The sequence below is a fragment of the Ictalurus furcatus genome, chromosome 10, assembly GCF_023375685.1.
Source record: "Ictalurus furcatus strain D&B chromosome 10, Billie_1.0, whole genome shotgun sequence".
Taxonomy (NCBI): Eukaryota; Metazoa; Chordata; class Actinopteri; order Siluriformes; family Ictaluridae; genus Ictalurus; species Ictalurus furcatus.
Window position 1 is genome coordinate 3,103,511 of NC_071264.1, and position 24,340 is coordinate 3,127,850.

Here is a 24,340-nt window from a genome sequence, read left to right on the forward strand (position 1 = left end):
AACATTTTAAGGCAGATGAGTGAAGGGAATTGACCTCAATAATGTTGGCTCAGCATTTGAAACTTCTTAGATATTTAGTGATGTAAAGCATACATACAGTAAAATAAGGAGGAAAGCTTTAATAAAACCTTTATTTCTTGCACAGTTATCCCCAGACAGTGCCTTTTAATGCTGGTAACATTAGAAGATGGATATTAAATTGATGGATAATGTGTATATTTGTTATTTTCAACAAGAGCATCCATGCCCTCTGGTCCAATGACGTGGTAGAAGGATTCCTGCGTGTTTCTGTCTTTTCAAAGAGATGTGAATACATTTAGATTTTTAAATTTGTCATTCCAGTTCTGTTTGACTCTCTCTTAAATTACATCTGACTCCAACTGTAAAAACCTCAATGTTTTTTTTTTTTATTTCCTAGTTATTTGTAGATCACAGATCTGTAAATACTTTTGATCTTTTACATTTGATTAATTCTAGTTTATTCTATACTTTAAATTGTGCTCGTTCATTCGGATTCCATGTCGCGCCGACCGCACAAACTCGCCAGTCTTGGTCATTAGCCAGAGGTAATTGACTAATACTGTTTAGATGGCCGCCCATGCTTGCCCTTTTTATCTAAAAAGTACTTTGTTTAGTCCCCTTATATAGTAACACTTCATTATAGAAACATTATTTTAGTCAGAGGTCATGACCACTAAAATTTACAGAGCTAGACCAATAATATCTAAGTTAAAATTAGCTGTATATAATCATGCCATAGTTTTCTATGTACACTTAACTAGAAAAATATTACAATAACCAGAGGTTTAGACTTTACCCTATTTAGACTTGGTCGATCAACTTCATGTTGTCCTCAACGAGAATTCCATATTGAGCCTGTACACATGAAGTACACTTAAATAAAGCCAAGTTGTTAGCCTGGACTCTAATAATTTATTTAACTGGGTATGAACACATCCAAATCCAATAATACTACTACTAATAATAATAAGAAGAAAGAATTTCATTCAGCATTACTCAAGATAATTCAAAACTTAACAATGCAACATAAGAAAGTCAAAACTTGCATACCTGGTAGAGGGAAAAACTACACACAGCAAACGTGCAGGAGATCTGTCTACAGATTCCCTGAATCTTTGGCCAGGTCTCCCCCAGATGCTCTGTGGGTCCACCAAATGGTGCTGTTTGTGAATATAATTTGATGCTTGTAGAAGGATTTACCAGTACCTTATTTACATACAGGAAGTAGGGTATGCTTTTAATGACATGCAATATCTTTCCAGACGCAGTGAGACCTTTTGTATGACAGCAAACATGTATAGTCAACTTCTTATTTACATTAAAACATGTTATGCATATCAACATTGGGTGTGTTTAAGGTGATCTTAATACAGAGAAAGAGAAGAGTGTGGGGAGAGAGGAAGAAGGAAACAATGTAGTGAGGATTTTCCAATCTCCACTCAGCATGATGTGCTATTTCAGATGGAGATGCTAATTCTGTGAGAGAGAGAGAGATACAGAGAGACTGTATAAACAGTGCATTCAGAATCTGCAATCAGAATGAATTTATTCAGTGAAAATTTTGCATGTAAACATATGTAGCTAATGAAAGAGCCTTTTCTCCATTATAGTCTGAGCCTTTCACTTGCCATTCATTGTAGCACAAAACAGTTTCTTTTTAGTGATACAGTGCGCTTTATTACGTTATTTTTATCTCTCGAAGAACATTGAATTAATATTTATCATCGCATAGAATATTTTTTAATCACAAATGCGAGTAAAATAGTTTCACTGTACAGCCCTGCATTATGTATTGGATCTCTGTGTTGCAGGTATTATATATCTAAAGGTGCAGTTGTGGATCAATTGGGTGGAGATTTAAACTCTACACCTCTCCACTGGGCCATAAGGTAAATTATATATACACACACACACGCGCACACACACTTACTGTGTTACATTTTTATGACTTAATAAATGCAATACAGGTCAGTACAACTACAGTAAATAAATATAGCCTTAAGCGGCTGTCTGTGGGCTCCAAGCCACACATAGCACTCCTATACTTAACACACATACTCACAAAAGTGAGTTCACCCGTCACATTTTTGTAAATATTTGATTATATCTTTTCATGTGACAACACTGAAGAAATGACACTTTGCTACAATGTAAAGTAGTGAGTGTACAGCTTGTATAACAGTGTAAATTTGCTGTCCCCTCAAAATAACTCAACACACAGCCATTAATGTCTAAACCGCTGGCAACAAAAGTGAGTACACGCCTAAGTGAAAATGTCCAAATTGGGCCCAAAGTGTCAATATTTTGTGTGGCCACCATTATTTTCCAGCACTGCCTTAACTCCTCTCGGGCGTGGAGTCACCAGAGCTTCACAGGTTGCCACTGGAGTCCTCTTCAACTCCTCCATGATGACAACACCGAGCTGGTGGATGTTAGAGACCTTGTGCTCCTCCACCTTCCGTTTGAGGTTGCCCCACAGATGCTCAATAGGGTTTAGGTCTGGAGACATGCTTGGCCAGTCCATCACCTTTACCCTCAGCTTCTTTAGCAAGGCAGTGGTCATCTTGGAGGTGTGTTTGGGGTCGTTATCATGCTGGAATACTGCCCTGTGGCCCAGTCTCGGAAGGGAGGGGATCATGCTCTGCTTCAGTATGTCACAGTACATGTTGGCATTCATGGTTCCCTCAATGAACAGTAGCTCCCCAGTGCCGGCAGCAATCATGCAGCCCCAGACCATGACACTCCCACCACCATGCTTGACTGTAGGCAATACACACTTGTCTTTGTACTCCTGTTTGCCGCCACACACACTTGACACCATCTGAACCAAATAAGTTTATCTTGGTCTCATCAGACCACAGGACATGGTTCCAGTAGTCCATGTCCTTAGTCTGCTTGTCTTCAGCAAACTGTTTGCGGACTTTCTTGTGCATCATCTTTAGAAGAGGCTTCCTTCTGGGACGACAGCCATGCAGACCAATTTGATGCAGTGTGCGGCATATGGTCTGAGCACTGACAGGCTGACCCCCCCACCCCTTCAACCTTTGCAGCAATGCTGGCAGCACTCGTACGTCTATTTCCCAAAGACAACCTCTGGATATGATGCTGAGCACGTGCACGCAACTTCTTTGGTCGACCATGGCGAGGCCTGTTCTGAGTGGAACCTGTCCTGTTAAACCGCTGTATGGTCTTGGCCACCATGCTGCAGCTCAGTGTCAGGGTCTTGACAATCTTCTTATAGCCTAGGCCATCTTTATGAAGAGCAACAATTCTTTTTTTCAGATCGTCAGAGAGTTCTTTGCCATGAGGTGCCATGTTGAACTTCCAGTGACCAGTATGAGGGAGTGTGAGAGCGATGACACCAAATTTAACACATCTGCTCCCCATTCACACCTGAGACCTTGTAACACTAACAAGTCACATGACACCGGGGAGGGAAAATGGCTAATTGGGCCCAATTTGGACATTTTCACTTAGGGGTGTACTCACTTTTGTTGCCAGCGGTTTAGACATTAATGGCTGTATGTTGAGTTATTTTGAGGGGACTGCAAATTTACACTGTTACACAAGCTGTACACTCACTACATTGTAGCAAAGTATCATTTCTTCAGTGTTGTCACATGAAAATACATAATCAAATATTTACAAAAATGTGAGGGGTGTACTCACTTTTGTGAGATACTGTATTAACATACTTATTGAGCTTGTGATGTGAAATGCCTACTGAAAGTTGATTGATGGTCTTATGAACTTCCACTATATTTTGGAATATTGCTGTAGGGATTTGTTACGCAAGAGCATTAGTGAGGTCAGGCACTGATCTCAGGCAAGGAGGCCTGAGAGTTTATGCATACAGTAAGCATTCCAGTTCATTACGAAGTTGTTCAGTCGGGTTGAGGTCAGGGAACACTCGAGTTCTTCCACCCGAACCTTCGCAAATCATGACCTCATGGTCCTTGCTTTGTGCACAGAGGTGTTGTCATGCTGGAACAGTTTGGGCTCCTTCGTTCCAGTGAAGGAAATGCTACAGCATACGGCTGACATTTTACACAATCATGTGCCTCTAACGTTGTGGCAGCAGTTTGGGAAAGACTTACATATGGGTAAATACAAAAATTACATAAATTGATTTTAGGGACAAGATATTTTTATTGTACTTTCACATTTAAATAAACAGACCACTGCTTTCACATCCATGTTGTGCTACATTCCTGCTAATGTACAAATTTTTACATCAAATTAGACTGATCCTTAAAGCAAAATATAAATAAAATTGTACCCAAAATATAGGATGAGTAAAAATGCTATCAACCAAATGAAAATATGCATCAAATATAACAATATGCAACTAAATGAAAACAATTCAGGCGTATGCAGAATAGGCAATAACAGTGTTTACAGGAGGAGAGACGCAAGACAATTTCTTTTAGGAGATTACAAAAATTTAGGAGCACAGTTGAAGTTTAGTGGGGTTTTTTTTGTTTTTTATTTTAAGAGATGGTAGCGTTAATGTGACACAGTATAACACACAAGTAGGCATGAGAGAACTTGAGCTTGTCAATTATGACTGAATTTAGGAACATAGTCCGGGATCAATAAAAGATAGCGGTTGTGAGATCGGGAAGTTGAGAGAAGCAGATGATGTTCAGTGTTACTCATCAGCATAATGGCTTCTCTGCAGTATTTACACACTTGTTCGGTTAACTAAGGATGAAAAGCAGTGTGAAAGAAACTGTTGCCCAGTGTAGATGTATTTTGGACTTCCTGTAGTTTTTATTCCGATTGTATTGTACAACTCCGAACAGGTCACTCGCACCGGTGCGAATAAATATTTAGTCACAGTCGCACAAAGTACTTCAGCCGCAAATGCGAGTGAAATGCTCGCACTGTAGTTTATCTGCAAAGTTTTTCCCGTTCGGTGTGATGAGGTTTAATGTCCCAGACAACCTCTGTAGTGCCATTTAGCAACGTGCTAGTGTCATCATTTCTCCTCGTGCAAGCGCTGGAGCTCGCAGAGAAACTGGCAGCTCAAGCGCTAAAACGTTTACCTTGTTTCCGGGTTTTGGCACTACAAAATGGTGTCATCCCTGTGCCGCTCTGTGCGATTGGCTGTAAGTGTAGGAAGCGCTTGATTTGAGTGGAGAAAACAGCGGAGTTTTCTATGAGCGGAGGACGAACTTTAAACATCAATATCGCAGTCAATCATGTTCATTTAATCGTGGGCAGTCAAAATCGTAATCGCGATCAATATCCGATTAATTGTGCTACCTCCGAGGTAGCACAAAGTATTGACTAAGAGGGTGCCAATAATGTTGCACAACTATATTTAAGAAAGATAATTTATGTTTGGATGAACCTGTTTTGTTTGCAATTGTTAGATATCCATGAGAGCAGAGCATTTTTGTGAATTTTTTTAACAAAAGGTTAAACAATAAAGACAATTTTTTTCCCCCAGCCTTCTTTTCTCATATTTACCAAGGGTAGTGGAGGTCTTTGTACTTTTGGCCATATAGTGTATATGTGAGAAGATTGATGTCAATATGTAAAAGTGTTACTGAGATGTGCCCTGCAAAATTCATTTGCAGGTTATAAACGAACCATCACGCACATCAAAAAAAACTTGTTTCTAGGATTTCTGTTTTTTTTTTTTTTTTTTTTTTTTTTTACACTGATCTCTCTGTAATGTGATAAACATTTCATCTTGATTGGACAAGAAAAAGACGCAATTTATTCAATTTCCAAGAGGCCAACATCCTGTTTGGCAAATTACAAATCTGCTACATGACAAAGGGAATAAAGAGAAATTGGCATTTTAATTTGAGCGGTTCAAAAGTCCTGAGCAGTTTTATAAATTTGTAAATTATAGTGCCACCTAGAGGTGAATTTAGACAAAACTTCTTGGAGTCCCTTAGGATGAGTTCCTAAGTTATTTACAGTTATTTGTTTATTACCTTGAATATAGTTTTATTAGTCAGAATATGGTCACACCTTTGCTGAGATATGCCCTCACTTCCTGTTTGGTGACTTCATATTTGTTTGTGTGTTATGGACAAAGAGAAACAACTTTTTTTATGGTTGGTCTCACAATGCTCTGTTTTGGTGATGGTGGCGCTAGAGGGCTTGACTTGTGTACACCAAAAATACTGTGAAGGTAGCTCAGACTGTTCTCTATCACTGTGCCAAATTTCATTAAAAATTCAATGAAGCTTTCTATGGGCTGCCATAGACACCTTTGTGGAAGTATTATAATAATAATAATAATAATAATAATAATAATAATGAGAGGAAGAAGAAGACTATATCCTTTGGTACTTGGCCCACTAATAATAATGTCAGTGATGGGGAAACGTAGTTACTGTACATTACTCACAAGTAAGTCTGGCATGAAGCATTTGTTTCTTTTGATGCTTTTACAACAAAATCCCTCTCTTCACCACTTTCTTTTTTGTGCACACTTCTGGAAATTCAGTTCTGTTTGTCGCATTCTCTATTTTTATCCACACCCAAATAATACCATAATATAAAATCACTATTTTGAATTACATTGTCTATAATTAATTGTTACATAGCTGGATTATGTGTTATGATGAAAACAAGTTATCTAAGAGCTCATCAATTGGTAAAATGTCCTGAAAGAGAACCAAATCCCCTTTGCGTCCAAAATACTGCAGGCTTTGCCTCTAGATCCCTTTCAGGTCCTGAGTATAATTAACAGGACTAATTAAAAAGAACTAAGGTTGAGGCGAAAGTTTTCATACACCTAGGCTAAAGATGTTCAATTTCACTTTTTCACAACACCAAACATTTCATGTTGCCATACTCTATGATTCTTTTGGAAAGTCAAGTAGGACATCTACTTTTCATGTCAGAGGTAATTTTAAAACAACAGTTAGAGACAGATTAATTTCAGCTTTAATTCACTATATCAGAATTCCAGTGGGTGTAAAAGGGCCTATATTTAGACACCGTGCCTTTTTGCCTTTGATGACATGGGAAAATCCAAACAACTCAGCCAAGACCTCAAGTTCCTCATTTGGAGCAATTTCCAAACAACTGAAGATACACCTAACTGAGTTACACTAGTTCTGTCAGGATGAATGGGTAAAAATTCTAGCAAAGTATTGTGATAAGCGTGCGGAAGATTTGAAAAAGCATTTGTAGTCTTTGCTATTATTTTGAAATGACCTCATATGGAAATAAAGTAGATAAGCTAATTGACTTAACATGCAGTCCCCTCCTAACATACTGGAAAGGCAAAGCCAATTCTTCTGTTTTTGCTCTACACTAAGGACTTTGTGTTTGAGATCAAAAGATGAATATTAGATGATGGATCAGAATTCCAGCTTTCATTTCTTGATATTTGCATATTTAGATGTGTTAAACAACTTAGAACATGGGTCAGGTGATCTAAGAATCAGAAGGCCAGACTGGAATTCGCAAAGATCAGCCACAAAAGTACCCAAACCAAGATTAACCTCTACCAAAGTGATGGACAGGCCAAAGTGTGGAGAAAAAAGGATCAGCCAATGATATAGAACATACAAGCTCCCTGATCAAGCATGGTGTCACGGCTTGGGCTTGCACGGCTGCTTCTGGAACAGGCTCACTAATCTTTATTGATGATGTAACTCATGATGGTAGAAGCAGAATGAATTCAGAAGCCTCCAGAAACAATCTGTCCTCCAGTTTACAGAGAAATGCATCCTATTCATTGTGCAGCAAGACAATGACCCAAAACATACTGCCAACTCAACAAAGAACTTCATCAGGGGAAAAAAGTAGAAGGTTTTCGACTGGCCAATTCAGTAATCAGACCTTAACCCAATTGAACATGCATTTCACTTCCTGAAGAGGAGACTGAAGGGAGAACCTCCACCCCCCCAAAACAAACAAGAACTGAAACAGGCTAGAGCAATTGCTACTATGCTTCATAGCTCAGGCTTGTTATCTGATGTGTGGTGCTATTTTCTCAGGCAGGGTCACTTGCAGATGGTGATCCAGCTGATGCGTTATGGTGCTGATCCATCTTTTGTGGACGGAGAGGGATACGGTGGCCTTCATCTCGCTGTGCTTTTCCAACACATGCCTATAGCTGCATATCTGATGGCCAAGGGTCAGGTGAGAGACGCACACTTTTCCACTAACTTGGAGCTGGTATGTAATCTGGAACTAATTCTGGAGATTCCACCACAATAATATAATATAATAATAATATAACTAACTAATAATATAACTAACTCTCAGCCAGCACAAAATACTCAACATTTTCAGCAGCCACTGTTTAGTTGAAGAGCAGAGATCAAATCAAAATAAGACCAAAAGCGCAAAGGATGTACACACAAATGACCGTTAACACCTGCAGCAGGTGCACTCCATATCCTAGAACTTCAGTGATGTTCCCAGAGTTTCACCAAGCTTTATTTTTTAAATTGTGTAATGTGATGTGTTTTGATTTCCTTTCAGATGATATCTCTGGTTTGCTTTTAGACGGTATATTTTTTGCACAGCTTTACAGAAAATTCTTATCAGTTATAATGAGTCATGCAAAGTAAGATAGAGTAGATGTGTACAGTGAAGTCAGTACCGCAGTGAGGATCAGCATGCACATAACGGCGATAACGGTGAAGTCAACAGATACTAGTTTTACAAAAGGATTATATGCATCCCTACATCATTCCACATTGTACGTATGTTTACAGGAAGTAGATGCTCCAGATGCAAATGGACAGACCTCACTGATGCTGGCTGCTCAGAAAATTATTGGGTAATATTATTTGCTTTTTGGTATCAGCTGATTTTGAGCATGACTAATAAATGTGAAGTGTTTGCTCAGCAAAACACCTATAACAATTATAGCTATAACTATAACAATCCTTAAACACCAATAACAATTTCCAAAGAAACAGAAATGTACATTTCCTTAAGAAAATGCAGAGTGATTGCACAGCATAAGCAAGTTCAAAGCTTGTTGTTCACAAGCAGTGTTGCAAAGCTTGCTAGGGTTTTGCTCGGTGGTTGCTGTGCGCTACAATAGCATCAGATTCTGTTTTTGGAATCTGTTTTTGCTTGAAACCTACTCTTAAATACATTAAGATCTGTAAGATATCTCTTGGTATTAAAAATTTATTCAGAATTCAGCCAATAAGATATTCATTTAAAAGCACAATGAACTTGGTTTTAAATGAATCACAGAAACGGATCCTGCCTGCTTTGTTGTGTGCTTTGTTAATGACAGGCCAGAACCAACAAACTTCCTGCTACGGTGTAACGCATCAGTGAACGCAGTAGATAAGGTGAACAGGAACTCGCCACTGCACTGTGCTGTGCTTGCTGGTAATATTGATGCCGCACACATCCTCCTGGATTCTGGAGCCAGTGTGGAGCTGCAAAACAACAGTGTGAGGAATAACTATGATCCAAATTAAAGTTAATTAAAGTTAAATGCTGTAATATTAAATGGGTACTTCACCCCAAATATTTACATGAGACAAATAATATAAATACAGTTTAAAAATGTTATAAATACTGATGTTAAAAGTCAGCCCCAAAATCAGTCAGTCCCATAAATATTTGATACTGAGATTGGCAAAGTTATTGTTGTTTTAGCTGCCTCTATTGGTGTTTAAATGAAATAACATATGAGCTCAAATTCAGACTTTCAGCTTTAATTTGAGAGTATATACATCTAAATCAGGTGAACAGTCTAGGAATTACCAAGTTATAGTGGCATTTTGCCTTCAGCAAGTGGATTGCATTTTCGGTTGGATTCAAGCAGCTTAACTTGGTCATTACAGAACATTCCACTTCTTTGCCTTAAAAAGTCTAAGGGTTATTTCAAAGTATGCTTCGGGTCATTGTCTATTTGCACTGTATGTGCACAATATGACCAAAAGTACTTGGACACCTGACCATCACACCCATATGTGGTTCTTCCTCAAATTGTTGTCACCATGTTGGAAGCACACAATTGTATAGAATGTCTTTGTATGGTGAAGCATTAAGATTTTACTTCACCGGAGCTAAGGGGTACAAAACAGTTCCAGGATGACCGTGCCCCTGTGCACAAACCATCCTCCATAAAGACATGCCCAAAGGTTGGATGGAAGAATTGAGTGGCCTGCACAAAGCTCTGACCTCAACTCCACTGAACACCTTTGGGATGAATTGGAATGCCACCTGCGTGCCAGTTGTTCCCTTTGACATCAGTGCATCACTGACCTCACAAATGCTCTTCTGGTTGAATGAGCACAAAGCCCCACAACTATGCTCCAAAATGTTCTGGGAAGCCTTCCCAGAAGAGTGGAGAGGATTAAATCTGGACTGGCATGTTCAACAAGCACATATGGGTGTGATGGGCAGGTGTCCACAAACATTTGGACATATAGCATATTTATGAACAGCACTGTAAGTATTTAAACCCTCTGTTAGAACACTGTTGGAAGTTCCACCCCATTTCTGTTGATTGTGCTTAAGATGTTTCTACATAAGTAAGTGTGTGTGTGTGTGTGTGTAGGGTCAGACACCAATAGACTTGGCCCACCAGGTGCACAGTCCTCTGCTGATTCACATGCTGAACGTGGTGAAAAATGAACGCAAAAAATCAAACATGCGTTGCTTGAGATTCCTCAACAATTACCAGGTACGTGCGCGCACATGCAGCCTGTGAGATTCTGTGTTTTTGGGGGAATATTTAAAAGGGTATTTATGCTGCTCATTTATTTATGTGTTTGTGTGCATGTGTCTGTGTCTTGCAGGCCTTTTTACAGTGTGTCTTCAGTGTGTGTGTGATGTGGGCTGTGGGAGCCATATTAAACATAAGTTCTGAGTCATGGCTGCTAAAAGGAGTTCTATTGGCATGTGTGCTCGCTATGATCAACCTCACCTGCAGGTACACACGCACTCAGTGCAGATACTTTATATCTATTTTTAAATGCACAAAACAATTCCACTTGTGTGTGTGTGTGTATATGTGTGTATATATATATATATAATATGTATATGTATGTACGTGTGTGTGTGTGTGTATATATATATATATATATATATATATATATATATATATATATATATATATATATATATATATATATATATATATATATATAAAATATGTATGTGTATGTATGTATGTTTTTTTTGTTTTTTTTAATCTGTTATTTAAATGTAATGCTTTCGCTGAGGTGTTGGTTAACTAATATTAGCTGTTTAACTGACCTACACATTGTAATGATAGCAAGTTTATTTAATTGCAAACTAACATAGCAAGACTGCTTTAGCAAAAGTAATTTCTAATTGGCACGTGAGTATGGCAGATTCGTGGCCAGCATGTTATTATTTATTCAGCTCGGAATAAATAATGAATTCAACATGAAAGTCTTTAATTAAGATTGTAATTGTTTTTGATCTTCTCCGTCATAAAATGGTGTCTAAGAATTTTTTGTTTGTTTGTGTGTGTGTGCGTGCATCGCATCCAGACGGGTAGCAAGCACCACAGTTCAGCGTCTGGTTCCCTCCACCACCCTTATTGCATCCATATTTTGGATGCTTGTCACCTGGTGCCTGTGGTTCCTGCCAGATATCCTTTAGACACACGCGCATACACGCGCATGCATGTGTGCCTGCGCGCGCGCGCGCGCGCACACACACACACACACAGTGAGTTGAGAAATATTCAGCCCTTTCAGTGCACATTTTATATGTTCTAGATTTAATTTAAAGTGGATTAAATTTATATTGATTGACATTTGTTTTTAGACATTTGTGTAAAAGTATTTTTAAAACTGGAATTTCTCATTTATATGAGTGTTCAGACCCTCTAGTACTTTGTAGCAGCATCTTTGTCAGCAATTCCAGCTTTGAGTCTTTATGGGTAAGTCTCTACAAAGCTTTGCACACCTTGATTTGGGCAGTTTCTCTCATACATCCTGGCAGCTCCTCTTAAGATTTGTCAGATTGGATGAGGAATTGCCATCTTCAGGTCTCCCACAGATTCGATTCAATTCAATTTTATTTGTATAGCACTTTTTACAATAGACATTGTCTCAAAGCAGCTTTACAGAAATATCAACACAGTATACAGATATTAAGTTGCGAATTTATCCCAACTGAGCAAGCCACTGAGTGGCGACGGTGGCAAGGAAAAACTCCCTAAGACGTTTTAAGAGGAAGAAACCTTGAGAGGAACCAGACTCAGAAGGGAACACATCCTCATCTGGGTAACAACAGATATTGTGAAAAAGTTCATTATTAACTTATGTGACGTCTGTATGGCCTTAGAAGCAGCCGTAGTCCCAGCAGTCTGGAATTGGAGTAGATTAGAGCTCCATCCAGAGGCAGGACATCCGAAACGGATCAGGCAGGTCCGGAGATCAGAAAGGATCAGGATCTCTAGTATCTCCATAAAATTGTGTTTGGCTCGGCAGAAGGAGAGAGGGAGAGAAAAGATTATTTGGACTGGGAGTTAGCATAATAGAAAGTCTAGTCATGGTAGGCTTGAGTAAACAAATACGTTTTAAGCCTAGACTTAAACACTGAGACTGTGTCTGAGTCCCGAACACTAATTGGAAGACTGTTCCATAACTGTGGGGCTCTGTAAGAGAAAGCTCTTCCCCCTGCTGTAGTCTTCACTATTCTAGGTACTGTCAAATAGCCTGCATCTTTTGATCTAAGTAGGCGTGGCGGATCATAGAAAACCAAAAGGTCACTTATATACCGTGGTGCGAGACCGTTTAGTGCTTTATAAGTTAATAAAAGTATTTTATAATCAATGCGAGATTTCACTGGGAGCCAATGCAGTGTTGATAAGATTGGGGTGATGTGGTCGTATCTTCTGGTTCTAGTTAGGACTCAGCAGCTGCATTCTGGACTAACTGGAGTTTGTTTATGCTCCTACTGGAACATCCAGACAGTAAGGCATTACAGTAATCTAGTCTAGAGGTGACGAATGCATGAACTAGTATTTCTGCATCATGTAGTGACAATATATTTCTTATCTTAGAAATATTTCTGAGATGAAAGAAGGCTATCCTAGTAATATTATCTACATGAGCATCAAATGATAGGCTGGAGTCAATAATCACTCCAAGGTCTTTAACTGCTGCACATGATGAAACAGAAAGACCATCCAGAGTAACCATGTGATCAGAAAACTTATTTCTAGCTACACGTGGTCCTAATACAAGTATTTCTGTTTTATCAGAATTAAGTAAAAGGAAATTAGTTAACATCCAACGTCTAATGTCCTTTACTCAATCCTCAATTTTACTAAGCTGCTGTTTGTCCTCTGGCTTCGCTGAAACATACAGCTGTGTATCATCAGCATAACAGTGGAAGCTAATTCCATGTTTACGAATAATTTGACCTAGAGGTAGCACATATAAAGTAAAGAGCAGTGGGCCTAAAACAGAACCCTGTGGAACTCCAAAGGTAACCTCGGTATGCGTGGAGAAGTCTCCATTTACATCTACGAATTGATTACAATCGGTCAGATAAGACCTGAGCCAGGAGAGGACTGTTCCCTTAATGCCAACAACATTTCCTAATCTATCAAGGAGAATAGTGTGATCTATAGTATCAAATGCTGCACTAAGGCCGAGTAACACAAGCAGCGAGACACAACCCTGATCAGAGGCCAGTAGCAGGTCATTTACTACTTTAACTAACGCTGTCTCTGTGCTATGATGAAGTCTAAATCCTGACTGATACATTTCATGAATGTTATTCCTTTGTAAGTACGAGCATAACTGCTTTGCTACAACCTTTTCTAAGATCTTAGAGATGAAGGGGAGAGTTGAGAGGGGTCAAGGTCAGGTTTTTTTAAGAGGGGTTTAATAACTGCTAATTTAAGTGATTTAGGTACATAGCCAGTGCTAAGGGAAGAATTGATTATATTTAAAAGTGGTTCAGTTACTCCTGGACAAATCTGTTTAAAGAGACATGTAGGTACAGGATCTGGTATGCAAGTTGATGAATTGGCTGAAGAGATCAATGTAGCTAGTTCGGTCTCTCTAAGCGGAGCAAAACACTCTAAACATTGATCTGATATGGCTACACTATCATCTAATGGGTTTGATACAGTACTGTCTGGTTTTAATTTAATAGCCTGAATTTCACATCTAATATTTTCAACCTTATCAATGAAAAATTTCATGAAATCTTCACTGCTATGTATTGGTTGAGTGTTTCTCTCTGTAGTGGTTTTATTCCTAGTTAATTTTGCTACTGTGTTGAATAGAAATCTAGAATGTTTTTTTGTTATCTCCTATTAAGGTGGAGAGAGAGATTTTTCTAGCATCGCTAAGAGATTTTCTATATTTCAGGAGGCTCTCCTTCCATGCTGTTTGGAATATAACCAGTTTGGTTTGACGCCATTTACGTTCTAATTGTCAAGTTGTCTGTTTTAAGGTACACGTTTTAAGGTACGCGTTTGATTGTTATACCAGGTGTACACAGCTGTTCTATGGGGTTTAAATCTGGGCTTTGGCTTGGCCACCCAAGGATGTCCAGAGCCTTGTCCAGAGCCTTGTCCAGAGCCTTGTCCAGAGCCTTGTCCAGAAGCCTGTCCAGAATTGTCTTGGCAGTGTGCTTTTGGGCCTTTGTTGTGCTGAAAGATGAACCGTTGGCAAAGTCTGAGGTTGTGTGTACACTGGAGCAGCTGTGCACTCTGATACTGCCACCACCATGCTCCACCTTGGGATGGTATTATCCAGTTGTTACTCCTGTTACTCAGGACTGCCTTCTGTCCACTTTAAAGGAAAGACCTGATTCATTAAGTATTTCTGAGATTATTGTCCTTATGACAATTTTTCTCATCTCTGTAGAGGACTTGATAGAGGACTTGGAGCTCTGATAGAGAGGCCATTGGCAGTATATGGTCACCTCCCTGACCAAGGCCATTGTAGCCCAGTTACTGAGTTTGGCTAGTTTCCATGGACTTCTTCAGTTCCACAATGATTGTGCCCACTGTGCTCTTGGGAACATTCTAAGTTTTAGAAATGGTTGTACAATGTCCAGATCTCAACACAATTTGATTGTGGAAGTCTACAGAGAGTTTCTTGGACTTCATGGCTTGGGTTTTGGCCTGCTTCCCTTTTTGGAGGGAAAACTCAAAGGATCATGTCCCAGTGGAGAAAACATACACAGGACCAATGCCTCAGGGTGAACTGCAGTTTATACTTCTATATACCTTCTGATTGACTTTCCATATGTGAAAGAGTCTTATGTCATTTGTGGTCTTCATAGTAGCCAATCTAGACAAGGGCAATAGATATAGGTCCTGGTGTTGCAGGAGCTCTAGGTTGACACAGCTGGTGAACACACTGGGTGCTAGACCTAATCCAAAGGGATGTATTCTCAAGTAGCATTGCACAATATAATTCTCTTTGTAGTCTGGTCAAAATATCCAGAACACACAGCATTTCCACAGCACTTCACCTCTGTCTTTTGGCTTAGTTTGTGCCCTCGAGTCAGTCTCGAGTAAAGTTGACTTATTATTTGATATTCACCAGGCATTTGCCAGTAAAGATCAGCTTGTAAAAAAAATAACTAAAAATGTTAACCAAGACCACCTGTGGTCTTAGACTGGTTATTTTGGCTTGCAATTAAAGTGGCCAGTTAGTGTATATAGATATGTTGGTGAATGTATAGGTATTTCTATGTGTATTGAGACTTAACACCAGAGGTCACATGGTCCCAGTACTGCAGTGCAGATGTTGTTTCCCATGACAGTTTTGGCTCTGCTGTATTATTACCTGCGCACCTGCAAAACCGACCCTGGGGTTATCAGGGTGACTGAGGAGGAGAAAAAGAAGGTGAGCATGACAATTTTGCAGCCTTTATAACAAGCACTACTTCATGTTCTTGCCTCACGTGAAAATGTGTGTGCACATGCATAATGGTGTCAAAGATGGTTCTCTCCAAAACTATTGGAATGGCAAGGCCAATTCATTTGTTTGCACTGACACTAAACATATTTGTGTTTGAGATCAAAAGATGGATATGAAATGAAAGTTTAGGTTTCCAGCTTTTATTTTCTTGTATTTGCATCTAGATGTGTTCTGTGTGAGTCACAGACAATGGCTTTCTTCAGTTTACTTTCTGTCAGTGTTACCTTTAATTCCCAACATGATCTCAGTCACCATCAGACGGAGCGGAAATCATCATGTGACTGAGGAAGAAAGTCCTCTAAAGCACGAGGGCATTTTATATTAAACACAGCGGAGATCAAACAGTGCAGCACGAGCACAAACATGTTTATATCCAAAATGCTCCACTGTGTGTAAGGGGCAGGGGTAACTGGTGCAAGCTGCTTAAAAGGTTTAGTTTAATTTAAGTTTATTGTGATTATATTCTGTATTTGCTTCTGTTGTTTATTATAACGGAAGTGATGTGTTAGTAACGAGGCCACGTTGCTGATCACATGCAGTGATGCACAGTGTAGTAAGATCTGTAATGTCTAATTAAAACATTATGATCAAAAGTAAACACAAGTAAAATAATATTCCTAAAGGCAGTAACAGAAACCACAAGCTGCAGTGAAAGTGAGTTTTTATTATTAATTTAGTACTGTAGGTTAATTCAGTTCTTTTTGTGCATTCATAAAAAATAATGCATAACTGCTGTAATATATATATATATATATATATATATATATATATATATATATATATATATATATATATATATAATTTATTTATTTATTTTAGTCTATATTGTGTATGTAAGTATTTATGTATTATTTTTTATGAATGCACAAAAAGCACCGAATTAAACTACAGTCCTACAAGAATATATATTATTCATTTGTGTGTGTGTGTGTGTGTGTGTGTGTGTGTGTGTGTGTATTGGGTTCTTTTCTGTTTTGGACAAACAGTTGTGTAAAATTTTAGTCTGAAGTTTATATTTGTAACACTCAGTTTGTGTATTTTATTTTAAACACACAAAAAAAATGGTGCTGAAAGTTTGCCCCCATCCGATTAATCGATTAACCAATAAATAAATAAATAAAAAAATACTCGCCCAACTAATCGATTATGAAAATAATAAATAAAATAAAAAAGTTGCAGCTCTAGTTGAAACCCTAAAGCCTCATCTAATGTGCATCTTTTGATCTCAAACCCAATTGTCTTTGGTGTATAGCACAAACAAATGAATTGGCCTTGCTGTTCCAATAGTTTCAGAAGGGACTGTATTAAAAAGAGTACCTTCTTTTGATTCTATTCTCAATTCATACAATTTTATAAACATCTTTTTAAAATGTCACACTAGTGTGTCAGCCCAGTTTAGATGTATTTGCATCATGGATATCCTAGTTTATAAAACCAGTTTACAGGTCAAAAGGATTTGTTGCATTTAATACATACAATGTGCCATAACATATTACACGTTGACCGCAAGTTGACATGTTGACAACAAGTTGACCGCATCCGGCTATAAATCTACATAAATAAACATTTCTGATGTTCTTATTTCTATTTCAGATTTCAGATGTTCATTTATTAAAACAATTCATGCAAAGCCACAATACTAGCACATTTAGCTGACCATCAATTAGCTTTCTTGTCATGTATTGACTTTTTTTTTTTGTGTCTGTGGTGCTGTATTAGATTTTTGCTAAATATTTTGACATGTGGAGCATAGTAGTTCTTATTATTATTCTATTATTGTTTGTATTTTTGCTGTTTAATGTTGTTGCTAAAACTGAAATCATTTAGTGAAGAGTACAACACATGACAACATTATACTGTACATATAAGATTATAATTACGAAAACATTCAGTGGGCAATATTATATTGCACCACACGATTGTTTGAACCTATAAAGCTGAATAAAAGTGGTTGGACCCCAGTGATCGCCACTTGTGACTATATTTGTAAGTTCTTGCTACACAATTTCACCATTAGCGTTGCCTCTGGCTTCTGGTTCCTCAGTACATTAAATCAATGTCCAACTTGGCTGTTTTGTGTTCCTGTAGAATATTGTTGTCCTAGCAGAAGCAGGCTGCCTTGACCCCAGGATTTTCTGCACATCGTGTATGGTGAGTTTCACACCGGCTGATCAACAGGCTGCTCTTGTTGCATTCTGGTCTTTAACACTGATCTTTGGCCACTTGTCTTGGTGGAGTCTGCTCTTTACCTATATCTGTATGATTTTTTTGCATTGTGCAGCTGCTTATTAATTAAGTTAAATAAACTCTAATCTGGTCATTCTGTTTTTGATGCTTACCAATGAATTAGCCTCTTGTGGTAAACTCTCTGTATGTAATCTGGTGAAGTCTTCTCTTGATTGTTGACTTTGACACAGATACACTTGCTGCCTGGAGAGTGTTTTTTAATCTGGCCAACTATCATAAAAAACATTTTCCACCAGGAAAAGAATTCTTCATTTAAAAGTGCTTTTATGTGCACTGTTTTTAAGTGAAAACTGTTCACCCAATTTGAATGTACATATCCTCAATCTAAAGCTGAAAGTCTCACTTCTTTACTTATATAGGTGCATTAAAAAAAAATTTATAGTGTGGAAAAGTAAAAAAAAATTTCTGTAATTTAATTCAAAAAGTGGAACTTTCGTATATTCTAAATTCATTACACATAAAGTGAAATATTTCAAGCCTTTTTTTTTTTTTTTTTTTTTTAAATCTTGATGATTATGGCTTACAGCTCATGGAAATAAAAAATCCAGTATCTCATGGAAATAAAAAATCCAGTAATGTTAACCTTCTGAAAATTGTTAACTTATGCACTCGATACCCGGTCAGGGCTTTAATCCTTTTGCACAAACTACTGCTTCAATGCGGCATGATATGGAGGCAATCAGCCTGTGGCACTGCTGAGGTGTTCTGGAAGCCCAGGTTGCTTTGATAGCAGCCTTCACCTCGTCTGTATTGTTGGGTCAGGTGTCTTCCCTAGATTCTCTATGGCAGCGGTCCCCAACCTTTTTTGCGCCACGGACCAGTTTAATATCAGACAGTATCTTCACGGACCGGCCTTTAGGGTGTGGCGGATAAATACAACAAAATAAAATGATACAACCGGCATAAAAACTGGGGTATTTTTTAAATATAATAATAATAAACGTGAATCCAATGTGAAATCGCAACTTTATTAGCAGCATCCTCGTAACATCACTCCAACAACATAGCATGAGTAACATCCTCTGCCCCTAATGCTCTCTGGTCGCTATGGTAACGTTTCAGCATGCCTTCAAAATAAGATATACCACAAAAACAAATTGCTCACCCTCAGTAATTGCTTCTGTCCTTCTTGTTCACACTTTTTTCTTTCAAAATACTCAAAAGGCTTGTCTTTTAATACAGGGTGCTTGGTCTCCAAGTGGCGAAGCAGTTTTGAAGGCTTCATTGCCTCATTAGAGAGCCGGTTGCCACATATTATGCAGAGCGGGTTTGGTGCGTGGAAATCACCTGTCGCGATAAAACCTTATTTCAAGTAGGACTCCTGGTATTGTCTGTTAAATGCAGCTTTCTTTTTCTTGGAAGTCGTAGGCTCTTCTTCTGTCTCCTCACTGGGCCTCTTCCCCTTCGCAAAGAAACTTTCCAGAGACGTTTGTTTTTTACTCATTTTGCTAGCTTGTGGGTTTATTTTTAGCAGTAACGTATCACGTGACCGAGACAAGCGTCTTGACATGGATCAAGAGTGAGTCGTAGACAGATGTAACAGAGAATCCGGTCATTTTTCAAAATAAAACTTTGTTCAGACTCCGATAATAAATAAAACGGAAATAATGTAAGTTATTTATTCTTTCTGTGCGGCCCGGTACCAAATGACACACGGACCGGTACCGGTCCACGGCCAGGGGGTTGGGGATCCCTGCTATATGGGGTTCAGGTCAGGCGAGTCGGCTGGACAATCAAGCACAGTAATACCATGGCCAGCAAACCTGTTACTAGTAGTTTTGGCACTGTGGGCAGGTGCCAAGTCCTGCTGGAAAAGGAAATCAGCATCTCCATAAAGCTCGTCAGCATGAAGTGCTCTAAAATCTCCTGGTAGACTCTGCATCGACTCTCAACTAGAGAAAACACAGTGGACCAACACCAGCAGATGACATGGCATCTCAAATCATCACTGACTGTGGGAACTTCACACCGGACTTAAAGCAACTTGGATTCTGTTCCTCTCCACTCTTCCTCCAGACTCTGGGATGAAAACAAATGAAACAAATGAAACGTTTAATTTTATCTGAAAATTGATTGTGGTTGTGTATTCTGATCCAGACTGAGAGATTAAAGGCTCAGGAAACCTTTGCAGGTGTTTGGAGTGTTAATTATCTGATTAGAGCTCTTCTCAGGTCCACATTTCTGTATTATAAATTATAAATATTCTAATATTTTGAGATTCTGGATTTGTGATTTCCATGAGCTGTAACCGTAATCATCAAGATTAAAACAAAAAAAAGGCTTGAAATATTTCTCTTTATTTATAATGAATCTGGAATATATGAAAGTTCCACTTTTTGAAATAAATTATGGGAAAAAATGACCTTTTCCACGATATTCAATTGTTTGAGATGCACCTGTATATATGAACTGTGTGTATTGTGTACGTACAGATGAGGAAGCCAATGAGAGCTCATCACTGCTTTTCCTGTAACTCCTGTATTGCTAAGCAGGATCATCACTCTGTCTGGATCAACGGCTGTATAGGTGAACTTCCTCCCTCTTCCTTCTTTTTTCCCATTTTGTCAATGGCAGGTAGAACTGTTGCTCTGAAATGGTACTGTTTTGCTTGCTAATACATGTGAAATGACAATGTGTCTGACCAGGTAGCTTTCATTAATTAATTATTTAAATAGCTTTGTTAGCCATCTCACTCCTCACTATGTCTAGATGCTTAGCTGTATTGCAAGTTAAGAAGGAAGCAAACTATTAAAAGAATTATACAAATTTCATATGCAGACATATACAGTGAAGTGCATGGTGACACTCGGAGTGCTATGATTAGACACAGAATGCAGTGTCTCAGTAATTTTGGCAACTGAGATAAAAATTTTATAGTAATCTTGACTTTTGCCCATTCTTCCATACCTTCTCACCATTTTTCTATTTACCCCCAGGTGCCAGGAATCATCAGTTCTTTATTCTTTTTCTTATAACACTAAACCTCCTATGTGGCTGGATGCTGTACAACTGTGTTATGTGTAAGTCACTTTCTGTCATTAGCAGCAACACTAACACTATGACTGCTTCTTATTAAGCATCTCTGTGTATTGTGTGTGAATGTGTGTTTGTCTGTGTGTGTGTATGTGTACCCAGACTGGTCGCAGAGGTGTGTGAGCAGGGTTTCAGATGGGGTATGGGAAACTATCATTGAGCTGTTCACCTGCTCGCCCTGGATCACTTATATCTGCATCATCACCCTGTTCCACACAGCCTGGGCCTCAGTAACCCTCGCACAGCAACTTTACCAGGTATGCACAGGCGCATCAAGGTAGCATCTTTGTTCAGTTGTTCTCGGTTCCCCTCTGTTTTTTTTTTTTTTTTTAAATAACACTTGAATAGAAACACATCTAGTGACATCTGTCTTTGTTTTTTTTCTTTTTTTTTTCTTTTCAGATTGCATTTCTTGGACTAACGACTGCAGAAAGAGCAAGTTTGCTTCATGGACATAGGAAACTCCCTCAGGCTTATTCTCTTAAGCAGAACCCATTCAAGTAAGGACACTTCATTAAATGATTACTGGAATTGTCTTTGTAAGTAATGTCTCTATACAGACAGATTAATGGACAAACTGTTACTGTGGGGTTGTGCGGGGACATAGTTTTTCTGTCATTGTACTGGAATGGCAATTCTTTTGCGTTTGCTATAAAAAATTTAACACTTACGCTGAAGACTTTTGGGTTTGAGATCAAAAGGTGAATATGAGATGGATGAGAATTTCTGCTTTCATTTCTTAATATTTGCATCTAGATGTTTTACAACTTAGAACATGGCACCTTTGGTGACATACTACCCAATTTTTTAGTGAGCAAAAGTATACAGGTATACGGAACAGATAGTGTTCAAGTAAATAACACTTGAAATTTGGTTGCATATCCCTTGCTTGCAATAATTGCATCAAACCTGTGACACAATGATGTCACCAAACTGTTGCAGTCTTCTTTTGTGATGCTTTTCCAGACTTCATTCAGTTGTTGTTTGTTTTGGGGGATTCTCCCTTCAGGGGATGAAATGCATGCACTGGCTTGGCCAGTCTATAACCTTGTGTAATGCAACTTTTTATATGTGTACTGGGAGTGCTTCCTAATAAAGTGGACGGTGAGTCTATATAGATGCAATAGGTAGACATTAGATAATAAACCAAATAAAATAGAGAAAAATGCAAAAGTAATGTAATAAATAAAGAATATAATAAAGAATATGATGATAAATAATATGCCTGTAACAGTTGGAGAGGAGGGATACCCAGCCATATGCAAATTGTCACGCTGAAGTGGTATGTATAGGTGGCGGGCAGACAGTCTAAAGTGCACGTGCCCTAAAGTGACATGTGCAAAGTAGTTGGATTATGGTTAGTTCAGAGTTCTCCTGAGTCTTGTGTGGACCATGTGGCTGCAGAGGTGTTTGCCTAACCTCAACAGTCTGAACTGTCCATGTCTGGGGTGGGAAGTGTCCTTGATGATTTTCATGGCCTGCAGCCTAATCTGCCTGACATTCAGCTCACTGCAGTGAACGTACTGCCCATTGCAGGGCATGGTGGCCATGAATGGAGCAGTTGCCATACCAGGAAATGTTACCTGTCAGAATACTCTCCACTGTGCAGATATAAAATCCTTAGAATGTGGGAAGAGTCTTTTGAAGTTCAATGTCTCAAGGAACCTCAAGGAAGTTCAAGGTGTGCACAAAATTAACGGTGTTGTGCACAAAATTAACGGTGTTGTGCACATCGACGTATTTGAAGCTGACCACTCATTCCACTAACCCTAACCCATGCTTTGCTTGTTTTACAAAATGCAGACTAATGAAGAAGTCAGAAATAAATACAGAAAAAACCTCAATGATGTTTCCTCTTTATTCTCTCTCTCTCTCGCGCTCTCTCTCTCTCTCCCTCTCTCCCTCTCTGTGTGAAGCCGTGGTGTGCTGAAGAACCTGGTGAACTTCTTCCAACTGCGCTGCTGCGGTTTGTGCAAGCCGCTCGTGTTGGACTGGACTCAGGAGCTTCCCATGGGTTTAAACAGAGACCATCAGATGTTTAGCAGCCTAGATGCCGTCTGAGATCAATAATATTACTGGGCATTCAAATTTATCATATTTGTATTGTGATGATGGCCAGATCACTTACTGCACAAAGTACATTTTATATAATCTGCCTGATTCTGTGATGTATACAGACAGAAATGCTCAGGCATGTCCCAATATCTAACAATAAGGACAGTTACCTGCCTTGCATAAGTATTCCTCCCCTTGAACTTTTCCAAATTTTGTACTATTGCATGTATTTGGGGTTTTATATCATGAGTCTACATAAAACAACCCATAATACTAAAGTGGCAGAAACCATCAATATAGTTTACAATATTATTTACAAATAAAATTGAGTTGTGATTGCATATGTATTCAACTCCACTGCTTTGAAACCCACAAGTCAAATAATTACTTAAATTCTTACTGGAAGAGAGGAGTGGCATACTATCTCTCCCAATTCAGTCAGAGGCCTACTAGGAGGGCCAATTGTGGGCATCTGTGAACACAGGGCAGATAGTTGGCTATTTTGTGTAGATTCATGAAAAATAATCCCAATCAAGTCCGTTTCAGTTGAAGGCAGTCAAAGTACTTATGCAAGGCACTTTATATCAGAGTACCTTTTATCACGTTATTAATGTAGATCTGTAAATGTTCACACTCTTGCAGTGAAGAGAATTATGGAATTGCTTGCTCTGTGAAGGACACGTGCTCTCCTTATGCATCTGCAGACTTAAGCAGAAGGGAGCACCAACAGACAGCCCACCAATAGATAGCCTACTTCCATATAATGTCCACTTGATCAATATCCTATGTGTTTAACAATTATTTGTATATGCCCAATCTATGTACATGCAAAGTACATAAAACTGCAAAAGGCCAAATAGGAAGCTTAGTGATATATTAGCAAAATCAATATTGATATATTTTCTTCTGAATTATTTTGTAAACAGTCATTTTTTGTAAAATAAGTGGTGAAAAAAATAAGTTTGTGCTTTTATATTCTGCACTTTGTATGTGTCATGGGCACACAGGTTTCTCCTGATGAGTTATAATGTGAGATTTCACAATAAAATTCCACTTTCGCCTTTTATTTTTCCTCATTTTCACAGTTGTTTCACGACCAG

The 24,340-nt window shown here is 38.6% G+C and overlaps 1 protein-coding gene across 1 annotated transcript in view; it reads left to right on the plus strand.

The window, feature by feature from the left end:
- Positions 1-24,306, plus strand: part of zdhhc13 (zinc finger DHHC-type palmitoyltransferase 13) — a 32,745-nt gene extending 8,439 nt beyond the window's left edge. The window contains exons 4-17 of the mRNA XM_053634690.1: positions 1,833-1,910; positions 7,995-8,139; positions 8,721-8,785; positions 9,257-9,419; positions 10,535-10,660; positions 10,776-10,909; positions 11,496-11,596; positions 15,706-15,830; positions 17,994-18,056; positions 20,585-20,678; positions 21,089-21,172; positions 21,288-21,442; positions 21,588-21,685; positions 23,102-24,306. Coding sequence (XP_053490665.1) covers positions 1,833-1,910; positions 7,995-8,139; positions 8,721-8,785; positions 9,257-9,419; positions 10,535-10,660; positions 10,776-10,909; positions 11,496-11,596; positions 15,706-15,830; positions 17,994-18,056; positions 20,585-20,678; positions 21,089-21,172; positions 21,288-21,442; positions 21,588-21,685; positions 23,102-23,246 — 1,576 coding nt within the window. The 3' untranslated portion in view covers positions 23,247-24,306. The remainder of the gene's footprint in view (positions 1-1,832; positions 1,911-7,994; positions 8,140-8,720; positions 8,786-9,256; positions 9,420-10,534; positions 10,661-10,775; positions 10,910-11,495; positions 11,597-15,705; positions 15,831-17,993; positions 18,057-20,584; positions 20,679-21,088; positions 21,173-21,287; positions 21,443-21,587; positions 21,686-23,101) is intronic.
- The last annotated feature ends 34 nt before the right edge of the window (positions 24,307-24,340 follow it).